The 12,642-nt window shown below is 30.8% G+C and overlaps 1 protein-coding gene across 1 annotated transcript in view; it reads left to right on the top strand.

The window, feature by feature from the left end:
- The window catches only part of LOC142327413 (uncharacterized), a 557,292-nt gene that overhangs the window by 55,735 nt on the left and 488,915 nt on the right, over nt 1-12,642 (top strand). Inside the window, exons 7-9 of the mRNA XM_075370452.1 lie at nt 412-527; nt 3,102-3,278; nt 7,157-7,287. Of these exons, the coding sequence (XP_075226567.1) occupies nt 7,270-7,287 (18 nt within the window). The 5' untranslated portion in view covers nt 412-527; nt 3,102-3,278; nt 7,157-7,269. The remainder of the gene's footprint in view (nt 1-411; nt 528-3,101; nt 3,279-7,156; nt 7,288-12,642) is intronic.

The following is a 12,642-nucleotide window of genomic DNA, read 5'->3' as shown; positions in this document are numbered from 1 at the left end:
TTATAAAAAACACCTTAATCAGACTTTTATATCTCATTAATTACTTTACTTATCCCATGTCAAGAAATCTGTCATTATAAAAAAGTCACATCTCTTTCAAAGAGCAGATATACAGGAAATAACCACAATATCTCTCCAAAACTTTATAAACACATCATTGGGAGTGGCCCAACTCACTGTATCTCACTCGTTGCTCAAGTCCTGTTACACCTTAACACTGTCACATCATAAACAAATATCCGTATCAGTTAGTTCAGATAATTGGAATTATACTGTTTGTCCATCGATGATCACTGACATGAGAAAGTTTGAGTTTTGTCAAAATATCTATAATTCTATATTAAAAAAATATTTTTATTATAAAATCGTAATAAAAATGTTATAATACAAATTTTATTTATCTATTTACAGATATCAAATGGATCATCAGAAAATACGATCATTGGTACAATTACCACACAGCATATAACTGCATAGTGTTATGCAGTCAGGACAGTGTAGTGGTGTAGCTGTGTAGCTAGTAACAGGTACAGGCAGTTTTCTGAAATTGTATTTACTTATTTAATTAGAAACTAGAATTTAATTTAATTTTAAATATTTCATTAAAAATTAAGAAAAAGATTAGGATATCCAGTTCTACAGAAAATCTCTTAAACTACTAACATTATTGAGTTATTACCAGATAAGACAGATCCACAAGCAACTGTTCCTAACTAGATCTGTTTGTCCAAGTGGAGGAAGCATTGATAGCTTTCCGTGCATAGACCTAGTGGGTGTCTGATCTAGATCATCCATATAAGCCAAATAGAGTAAGAAGAGATGAAATATAAGAAAAAGAAAAGGATGGTGAGTAAGGACAGTCTGCCCACAAGAGAAGTGCAACAGCTCTGCTGAAAATTCCCTCCTAAAACAAAGGTACCCATCTTACCTAAACCCTTTGGAAATATTTTTACACAAAATGGAAGCAAAAATGATGCAGCTTAAATAAATGTTGCAAAAGATGTATTTTTTAAATTATAAACAACTTGCTTGTACACATGCTTCAGGCTTCCTATTCCATTCCTGGATTGTGCAAAATGCAAAGTTGACCCATTAAATATTTTTATCCAGACTCCTAAAATAGTTAATCGTATATAGACCAAAAATAATTCTATATTTCAGTCATCTTTTCTATTTTCTATTTTTATACTTTTATATTTCAATTTCAGGTCAGTCTGAGTCTGTACAAGGCTCTACACCTTATTTATATATTATACATATTAATAGAGAAAAAATTTAACCACCTGTGGAATTTTGTTTGATGATTTGTAGTTCAAATAGATACTACCGTGCCACACAATTCTAAAATGGAAGGTGTTTCTTAACCTGAATATTGGCAATATTAAAATTGTGGTCTTACCAGTAACATTACAATTTTAATATTTTCAACGCTTAATTTAACACTATTTTATTTTTAACATTCATTTTCAACATCTGAACTTGTTTCTACTTCGTATAAGATACAGAACATATTGTTTATTTTTTAGAACACCCACTGGTAGAATTTAAAGCGAGGTTGGACTGTATATGTTCATAGGTAAAGAATAAAGACAACACCTTGTTGCTTGTTGAATAATGGTTTAATGAATTGTCGTCTTGATAGTTAATGAAATTAATTGTAATCTGATGCATAATATATAATTAAATTAAATAACATATAACTTATACTAATAAACTAAATGTTCATCTGGACTGAAGGTGCATACGACTGCTCTGGATCGGATTCTGATGTAGAATAATAGAAGATTGCTACCTCATAATGACCACTCCCTGCGGCATTATGATGTTGGAGGTGGCGTGACCCAGATTGCCTGACCAAGCTTGCTGTGGGGTATCTATCTGCTATCTAGCTCTCGCTAGGTTGCAGCACCAAACGGCACAAGTGGAGAGGAACATCCACACAAAATGTTTCTAAAAATACCAGCCCTTTCAAAAATACCTTTGAAAATTATAAAAAAAATGAGTATTTTCTTATTTCTACACAATTTGATTGCCTGAAAATTAAGCTTTGGTAGGCGTTGACTGCTTATGAAGCGATCACTACTTTTCTTTGCTGAACCAATGATTACTAGCGCTAGTTAGTGCTCAACACTGGACCGGCCGTGACAGATAGATTCCCTGGCCATCTTGATTCGCTGACTACCCCATTCAATTTCTTACTTTGGGAGGTTTGTCAAAGGCAGGGGGGGGTGTACACAACATAACGTGTCTTCCCAAATCAGCTGATTTGAAGTCGAGAGTTCCAACATTCAAGTCCTCGTAAAGTCAGGTATTTTTACATGGATTTGAATACTAGATCGTGGATACCGGTGTTCTTTGGTGATTGGGTTTCAATTAATCACACATCTCAGGAACGGTCGAACTGAGACTGTACAAGACTACACCTCATTTGCAGTCATACATATCATCTTCTGAAGTATTATCTGAAACGTAATTAGGAGGAATATCATTTATGGCTGTATTGTTATAAAGTGGTTAAGTTGCCTCATTCCAGGAATGAGAATTTTCCGTATTTAGTAATAAAACTAAATAATCTTTTTTCTCTCTAAAGTAAAACAATTTCGTATTATCTTTGTTTAATCTTCTCTGTAGAGGCTCTTATGTTAAGTGATAACATGATAAAATGTACATTGATATTGACTGATGCTAAAAGTAGTGTAATTTAAGGTATTTACCTAAAAATCACTTGAGTTAATTAAATATGAGTGAAGGTGTGTAATATTATAACCTTAATATCCTTTTTTAGTATGATTTGTTTTAATGATGAGATTATGACTTTATATGTATTTTATAGAAAAACAATTGGAATTTATCCTATTTTTTAAGTAGATTTAGTGTTATTTCTATTTTCGTAGCATTTAGAATGCATGAAAAAATATATTAAATATGTTCAACATTATGTTCGACAAAAGATTGAATTTTCTTCCTTTATTAGAGGTACTTCAGTTAAATTTTGTATTTCAAAATCTGGCTCTGTCAACTTACAATGCTTGTTTTATACGGAATTTGGTGGAAGAGTTTAAATTATTTATTATATATATATTTTTTTAATTCTGTTTTAGTTAAGTGTTACTTCATTCCTTGTTCAACAGCTAAAGTTGTACCAGTAGTAGAAGTTAAATTTCAGTGTATTGCTAAACTTATTACTATATATGATGATATATGAAGTACTGAGATACCAATGATTGTTGTTGCTATGTATACTTGGGACCATTTTGACACTGAGACCTTATTAACCGGTCAGTAATATTGTTTTATATTTATGGAGGTTTTTGATTCTAAGCCACAAATTATGAATTTACTCCAATGATGTTTTTACTTTTTGTCTTACTTTAATAAATAAGCCTGAACAATATTGATCGCTGTTGAATATCTATTAAGGTTCTGAATAAATTCTTAAGATATTTTTTAATGATATATGTTTTATTTTTAAAAATGTAAATGCTTAATTCTTTAATATATCAGAAGACATTTGCTGTATTAAGGTAAATATATTGTATATTTATTGAAAATAATTTTAAATCTTATAACAAAACAATTTTTTTTTTGTACTGTTGAAAGTAATCTTATCAGTTTTTTTCTAAAAAAATAGTTTTCAGTTTTATTTCTTTTTCTGATTTTTGAGCACAAATTATTTCAATCGATTGACTTCTTTCAACTGATTATATCTTGTCTGACTTAAGTATATAGGTTTGATTGTGTTAATGAAAATGTCAAAAAATTGAAATTACTGTACCTCTATAAACCAGATTTTTATTTTTATCATTTATTAGTACAGAATAAAAATACAAAACATATTTCGTGCTTTTCTATACAGTTTCCCTGAAGTTCTACATATTTTTCCAACACATGGGAAGTTTGTGGATCACTTTTTGAGGATATCAGGAACCAATTGCACATCAACTCCTCTGCTTCACTGTTGCTCTGAAATTGATGTTTTCCCATTGTCTCCTTCAATAGCTCATGCAAAAAAGAAATCACGTAAGGGTAAATCTGGACTTTATCAGGGTTGTCCTAAGGTTTCTCAGTAAGTTTCATCCAGTTTATTCCGAGCCTGACATTGTTGTTAAGGTGAATTACATCTCTGATTGGCTGATGGTGTGCTGTATTCCTGTAAGCAGCTTTCACTTTGCTCAAGAGCTGGCAATAGTTCATAGCATTCAAAGTGCAACATTCATGTTGAAAATTGACAAGCAATACGCCTTTCCACTCCCAAAAAACAAATTGCTAGGATTTTTCCAGCCGTCTCATTTTCAGTTTTATAGAGCAAGGTACTAAAATTTTCATTACTCCATATTTATCAATTTTGACTCCGAAGTAATAATGAATACCATATCTAGTCACATGTGACTCGATGCAAAAGATTATTTTCATTTTTTGAGAAAAGTTCATTGAGATACAGGATGGCCAGAAAGCTACCGGAACCTGAATTCATAAATCTACTGAATTGGGAAATTTACTTCCAGCCTGGCATTAATGGGCGAGTTGGAAATGCTTGGCCTTGTAGCCGTAACGTTCACATAGTAATAAAGTAATCTTTTTCTATTTTGATTGTTAGCGACAGGTGTAATATAAAAGGCTGTCATTTATTTTATAAATCTCAATGTGCACTTATTCTTGAGGGTTATTTTAAATTGCAATAATTTTTCAAGTGCCTGAAGGACTTTGCTATAGATTTTCCATGATCAAATGTGTACTCCCAATCAAATGTCAGCTTCACTACAGTCGCTCGTTTTAGAAAAGCCAGTAGTGAAGATGAACAAAAACTGTGCAGCTAGTCAACAGATAAAAATTTCATACAGGAGTGTGCACAAAGCCACAAAGAAATTAAAATTATGTCCATATTGTGCAAGAATTGTGACTCAATTGTTGCAAATAGAACAATTGTGAAAATTGTGTATTATGTTTATAAAGTCTTGTCGAGTCAAAATTTCTAGTATAATGAATGCTAATGTAGTAGAAATAACAAAGATGGACCACTGAATGTGAAAATAGGAGGAGAAAAGATTATTGAGGTAGAAGAATTTTGTTGTTTGGAAAGTAGAATTACTAAAGATGGATGAAGCAGGAGCGATATAAAATGCCGAATAGCACAGGTAAAACGAGCCTTCAGTAAGAAATATTATTTGTTTACATCAGAAATTAATTTATATGTCAGGTAAAGATTTTTGAAAGTTTATGTTTGGAGCGTCGCTTTATATGGAAGTGAAACTTGGAGTTCCTGACAAGAAAAAATTAGAAGCTTTTGAAATGTGGTGCTATAGGAGAATGTTAAAAATCAGTTGGGTGGATAAAGTGACAAATGAAGAGGTGTTGCGGCAAATAGATGAAGAAAGAAACGTTTCGAAAAATATAGTTAAAAGAAGAGACAGTCTTATAGGCCACATATTAAGGCATCCCGGAATTGTCGCTTTAATATTGGAGGGACAGGTAGAAGGAAAAAATTGTGCAGGCAGGCAACATTTGGAATATGTAAAACAAATTGTTAAGGATGTAGGATGTAGAGGGTATACTGTAATGAAACGACTAGCACTAGAAAGGGAATCTTGGAGAGCTGCATCAAACTAGTCAAATGACTGAAGACAGAAAAAAAAAGAATGCTAATATTTTAATTACTTAGAAAAAATGTATTTAGCTGCAAAAATTTGTTACCTGGAATAAAAAAACATATTTGCTCATTAAAAATTAAGTTGCTGAGAATTGATGTAATATAAATGATATATGTTGGCTTTCCTAGATATCAAATGGCCAACTTGGCATTGAGATTTTGCTGTCAATATTCTGATGTTACATAATAAGATTTTTCATCATATAGTAGCACAGTACCTTTTTTAAAAAAATCCATTCATTAATTCTTTAATTAGTCTTTTCTTTCTGATGTATTTTGAAGTATTTTTATTTTGTAATTTTATCAGAATCTCTTTATTCTTTTATAAAGTAGTTAACACTTAACAAAATATGAATGAATTTTGTATTTAATTTTTAATACTATACCCTAAATTAAATATGGATTTTTTCTAAGATGCAATTTAGAAAAAAAAATCTGATACTTTTCTCTTTTTCAAGGCAAAATATGCTGTCTTTCTTTACCAACTTGGGTAGTTTTAAAATTTTTTTCTTTGTTGTTAAAATTCTATGATTTAAATATGTATAATTAAATAATTTTAGTTTTTTCGCAGAGCGAACGTGTGCCTATTTGGTAATAATATATTACTTGTAATATACCGCATTTCAAGTGATGCTACTATTAAATTTAATATCATATTTTGTTTTATTTCTGATAAATGAAACAGAATACAAGGGTTGTCCAGAAAGTAATTGTTTTTGTTTTATAACAAGTTTAGCTATTTTTTACAGACAAGTCTGTCACCAGTCCAGTCCAGTCCATTTAGCCAGTCTCTTAACAGCTGTCTTGCATTACGTAAGAGATTGTGAACATACAGCAAATTTATCACTTAGTGCGTCTAACATGAAACACCGGTTCTCTTTAACTTGTCTGTCAATCTGCCCTTTCAGCTGTTCTAATGAGAGTAGTAGAGCTGTAGGGTAGAACATCATAAAAATATGTTCTCTGTCATTCTTTACACTGTCACCATATACCGCAGTAATTCGACGATAAATTTCCACAGAACTAACACCTTGGACATTTAAAAAGCATGACTGATCGTATCTTACAGTCGACAGGATTATCAATTTTCTTATACACACAAAATTATTTGTGTGTATGTCAGATTTCATGCAGCATTAGTAAAAAGTGAGACAAGCTGCCTTACTCAGTCGTGACTGAAGCTGCATGCAGGTGATGCACAAACAGTTCGCTCTTTCTAGATGACCTGTGTTGTTGAAATTTATCTAAGGTAAACAGTTTTGCAAAAATACCAACAGCTGTGATGTTAATGGTGGAAATTTGTCATGTTCAGATGAAAAATGTAGAATTTCTTTAAAACTTGTCTCATTTTAAATGCATCAATTGATATTGTCATTCTGGTGAGAAATTAAGAATTGTATACCGAAACATTGTTTATTATTATTTCACTAAAAATAATATATATTAAATAATTAATATAAAAAATAATTGTGATTATTGCAGTCTAAGTAACCTTTAAATATTTTTCAGGTTTAGTTATCAAGAGCCTATCATATAGGCAGTCAAGTCATGTGAGAATTTAAACTTCCGTAGAATAAAACCCATGGACATTGTGCAGGAGGAATGAAGGGGCTAGGGAGCCCATGAGCTTACTTTCTTATGTAGGATGTTTTTTAATTTTTTTTTTACTTCTACTGTAGTACACTAATACTCCTTATTTGTACAAGAGTATTAAAATATATGCTGAACATTTTTTTTAAGAGTAACCAAATGCATTTTTTAAACTGAAAATTTTTTTGTAGAAAGACCGGTTTATATTTGTTTGGTTGCAACTTTGCATTATATTATACATTGATATTACAGAAGATTGCTAAGCAAATGTAATTTAATTAAGTTACTGGTTTATTAACAAAATGTTTTTGCATTTAATATAAGTACATGTATATTTAACCAACTATTTGTGTTAAAACTGAATTTTACTCATGTATCATGAATATACTTATGTACTATAGTTCTTCTTAATTTCTTTTTAGTATTAAAAAATTGTGGTTTCTCTGTGTGCGCAGGTGAATTTGTAATAATCAAGGAGTTGAATGCATATCAGAATATTAGGTATGATTGAAGAAGAGGTTAAATATAGATATCTGTGATATATTTTCTTTGTAGAAAATAAAATCCGAAATTAAAAAAAATAACAAAAAAACATTAATATTATTATTATTATATTTTTTTAATTAATACATGTATAATGATTGCCATTATGTTGACCTCCATGACAAAATGGTAGCACATCAGCCTTTCTTCTTCTCGACAGACTCAGATTTGAACCTCAGTCAGTTAAGACATTATAAAGTTACCATTCTGTATTATCCTACAAAAGCTCCGAGCTTCTGTGGAGAATTAATCATTAACCAAAAAATAAAAAAAATATATAGTAACCGTTGATTTACTTATCCGCGCACTATTTCATGTACGGTGTTAATAATAGAGAGACTTCTATGGGCAGCAACTCAAAAATTTCAAACAGAAATTATGATTCTGAAGTATCACTGTGAGCAATGAAAAACAAAAATGTTGAAGTAAAAAAATGTTCGGCTATGACAACACATAAATGGCCTTCCAATCCATAATGGTTACAAAAATGGCCTGTGAGTCTGCTGCTCAACAGTTTATAGATCTCAAAATGATCACTTTTCCAATATGAGATAGGTGATTACTTGGGATGTACGATGAGTTATTTTTGAAGCTGTGAAAAATATTAAACTTAACCATTTTACTTTTCTGGCTAGAAAAGAAAAAGTATGAAGATCATGTCAAAAGTGGGGTATCAACTAGTTTATCTAGACCAAAAAACAATCGTATGTACTGTCACCGAATTGCGCAGACAACATATGGATCTTAGAACCTTGTTGTAGCCCTGTAAAATGTCTTTGTGTGTCTGATGAGGTGGATGTTGGATCCAGTCCGGTCGTGGTAGAGTAGTGGCTGTTTTCCATTGGAATCGCACCTAACTTACCCTCAATGGCAGTTGGGTCCCCACTGCAGTGGTGGCCTCCAGAGCCTTGTAGTATGTCTTCTGCTGGCGCGGCAGTTCTCCCCAAGTGATGGTCATCTTCATCACTTCCTCCTGGCACTAGTGGGCCGGGCCAGCCAGGCCTGATGATACTCTGGCTGGGATGTCGGCATCCACCATGAGATCCTATGTTGGACCAGCTTCTGCTCCTGGTTGTGGTCCACTAGTGAATGCTCTTGCAGTTCTGGGCTCCTGCTTTTAAAGCCTGCTGTACATAGTGGGAGAAGTGCATAGTTGGACTGCACGCTCCCCCCAACATCTGATGGCTTGGCTTGGTAAGTGTTGCATTGATTTGGCCTTGTATATAAAGATTTACTGAACAAATTTTCTTCAAATTTTGCTGAAATATTTCTATATATGAGTTGCAAGGGGTGGGGTATGTCGTGAAAAAACAATTTTGATATTTTATAGTATTATACTAAATTAATACTATATTTGCTTTAATAAATTTTTTTTTGAGCAAAAATTTATTAAAGCAAATTTCTTACCTGCAATGCATATATAAATATTCCTTCAAATCTAAACTAACCTCTTAAAATTGAAATATACGGGTATGTTTTTTTGTTCTTTTGCTCTATATCCTTCAGTTTAAATATTTTTCAAGAATTTTTTCAAGTTCATACAAAGAAGTATCTCAATTAACTTCTATTTTTAAAAAAGTAGTCATTAAAATTTTCTTTAAAAAAATTTCTCCGTTTTAGGTCTGGGATCTATAAATTTTAAAAAATTTATAGACCCCAGACCCAAAATGCAGAAGTTTTTTGAAAATTATTTTAGCCTCTAATCAAGCAGGGTGTTTTACTTTTTTTTAAGATTTTAAGATGTATATGAATATTTTTAGAAAAATGTTTCTTAAAATTTTCCACCTCTAAACACATTCAGTTGAAAATTAAATATTTACTTTTTTTGGTACATGTGAAGAGATTTGTGTGTACTTAATCACTCTAATCAAATTCTCTACAATTTCATGTTTTTAATTAAAAAAGTACTGTATTTGATTATGTCTTTTCACACAATTTTTCACAGCAATTAGAGAGTTAATTTACTTCGCTCTTATTATTCACAGATTAGAATAACCATAGGTATTGTTAACAGCAGAACAGACTTGGCAGGTTTTTCCATGAGAGAAATTAACTGCAAACACTGCCAATAAAAAATGTGCATTTTTTAAATGTTTAACCTTTGCTGAAAACTTTAGTCACTTATTTAAAAAAAAAATAAAAATATCCACTTTTATCAGTAGTTTCATGTAACTTACGCGAATATATTTATTTATGAAATAGATTTACTTAATGGTTCTTAAATCAAGAAACATGCAGGTATGCTAGTTTTTTGAAGACTTCCAGAATATAATGTAAATCAATTGATAAGTAAATACTATAGACTTTAGAATGTAGGCAATAAGTAAAAGTTAAGATTAATAACAGAGAGAATAGAAAAAAATTGGATCAAATAATTAGCTTGTCTCTGTGAGTAAAATGTATGTTTACTCAATTGTATAAACGATACTCAGTTGTATAACGAGACTACCTTACCTAATATATTTTGAAACCTCTTCATATAAGACATCAAATTTAATATTTTACTGTGACATTTTCAGTTGTGCTTGCTACATGTTTTTATGTTTCTCTTTTCTGTTGCTCGTTCAACTTTCTAATTGAAAATTATTAAAAAGTGAAGAATGAATTTTGTCCTTAAAATACAAAAGTCAAATGATTTTAATGCAACAGATAGGGAATGAAATAACCTCTTTCATTCAAGTTAACTTGTAAACCAGTCAACATCATGAACAAAATGATTCTCTTACAAACTGCACAAGAAAGTGAAGAGTTTTATTACAAAAACTTTCGGAATTGATGTTAAATGAAGTTGAACCAGAAAATCTGATATATTGTTTTGTAAGAGTGTGTATGAGCTGGTGGAAGGAAACGTGGTGTAAGTCACACTTACATGGTTGAGATATATAGTCCTTTATTAGAAACAATTTTGTAAATCAGAAAATTATTTTGGAATATTGTTATTTATTTTAAATATTTCCAAAATACTGGTTTTATATTGTTCATTTATTTTTTTAAATTTCAATTTTCTTAACATAAAACTGACTTACACCAGTTTTACTTACACTGCAGGAAAAAATGACTTTCAACATTTTAAGTTTCAGAATAAGTACTATAATCAAATTAAGATAATGTAAACCAATATAAAATACTCCTATTCAGTAATCATCAGAATGTTCATTTACCATAAAAGGACCTTCTGCTCTATTAGCGTCCTCATCTATTATTTTTTTTTAAATTCATGGTTGGTGGTATAAGTGGTAAAAGGTCAATCTCTTTTTCTTTTTTTTGCTTGCATGGGGTGATGTTTTAAAATCCAGTTCATCGCTCGGTGATTCTTTGTAAAATATTTTAAATGGGTCATCTTTTACATACCTTAACCACTGGATTTTTAGCGAAATACGTGGTCCTATATCTTTAATTTTTCTTCTTGTAACTGATTTTTCAAGATCTTTATTAGAAAAAAAGTCTTCCTGAAACATGACTTATACATGTAATGGTTTCTTTCGCTTTGATTGAGCAATAGCTACATACCAGTCATTAGGAATGTACATGAGTTTTACAAGTAGTCATTTAGTTTTCCATTATAGTCATATTAATACTTCCCATAACCAGGTTCATATCAGATTGTGGGTCTAATAAATATGTAGATGTATCTTCAGCTCTAAAGCTGGTACCACAAGGAGAGAAGTTACCTGTACCTGTACTCTGTCTAATTGGACATCACCAGAAGAACAATCTGAAAGTGAAGTAGATGATGTAGAGAATGTTGAAGAATTTATTCTTGTATCTGTTGAGAATTCTCCGCATTTAATTCAACATGAACTTAGGATCTAGTTCACAATTTAAAGTTATGAAAGCAGAAAACTGAACTTCTGAGGTTTAGACTGCAACAGTGGAATCTTTTAGCGGAAAAAACAAAAGTTACTATGTTTAGAACATAAAACTATTTCAACATATTTCACTATGAAAAATTCATTGTGAGTGCGTTTGTACTAACGTCAGTGGCCTTATGAAAGAGCTTGAAATTCAGCATATTGAAGAATGATGTCTTTTTATTGACTCTTCTAAAGTTAGCGTAAAAGTAGTTTTATTATATAATGGTAACAAGCAGCCGCCATCCATTTCATTAGCTTTTTTTTTTTTTTGTTAACTAATGTAATTGTTAATCTTTTTAACAAGATGAACAATGATTATTTATATGAAAAACTGAGGGATTTATTGCTGATGTTTTTATTGCAAGACCAACCTTGCAAGAAAAATAGAAAATTTATAGTGAAGGGTAAAACTAAAAGAATTAGAGAATGATTCAAAATAAGTACATAGATCTTACTTTTTCATAGGATTTGTTACAATTACATTTAAACTTCAGAGCCCTGAAAGATATTCTTTCTGATGCAGAAGAAATACATTTATATTTCTGCAAAAAACTGAATCACATAACCTAAAATTAAGACAACATAACATAACCTTGTAATGTGTTTGTTAATTACAAGTGAAAAGTGTATTTTGATGCAAATGTACACCATCAAAGGTCAACACATTAAGATCATGTAATATATAATTTTATAGTAGTCTAATGTTATTAGGAATTATTTTACAAGTAATTTTCCTGTTGTGCAATACTAATTAATCTACAATTTTTTGTTGTTTAATTTGTGCCACAAACAAAATTTGTGCCATACCTGTTCAAGTAATTAATCATGATGACACTTCACAAAAAACATTAGTTATGTGGCATTATCAATTCTCCACAAAGTAACTTAGAAATTTTTCAACACACTTGCTGTTCACATGAATTATTAAAAAATATTTTATCTACATCAGATTTAAATAGTGACTGTGATACATATTTTAACAAGGTTTGGAGAACCTGTAACAATATT

The sequence above is a fragment of the Lycorma delicatula genome, chromosome 7 (genome assembly GCF_047948215.1).
Source record: "Lycorma delicatula isolate Av1 chromosome 7, ASM4794821v1, whole genome shotgun sequence".
Taxonomy (NCBI): domain Eukaryota; kingdom Metazoa; phylum Arthropoda; class Insecta; order Hemiptera; family Fulgoridae; genus Lycorma; species Lycorma delicatula.
The sequence above is the reverse complement of the archived record's forward strand: the minus strand, read 5'-3'. Positions and strand labels throughout refer to the sequence as shown.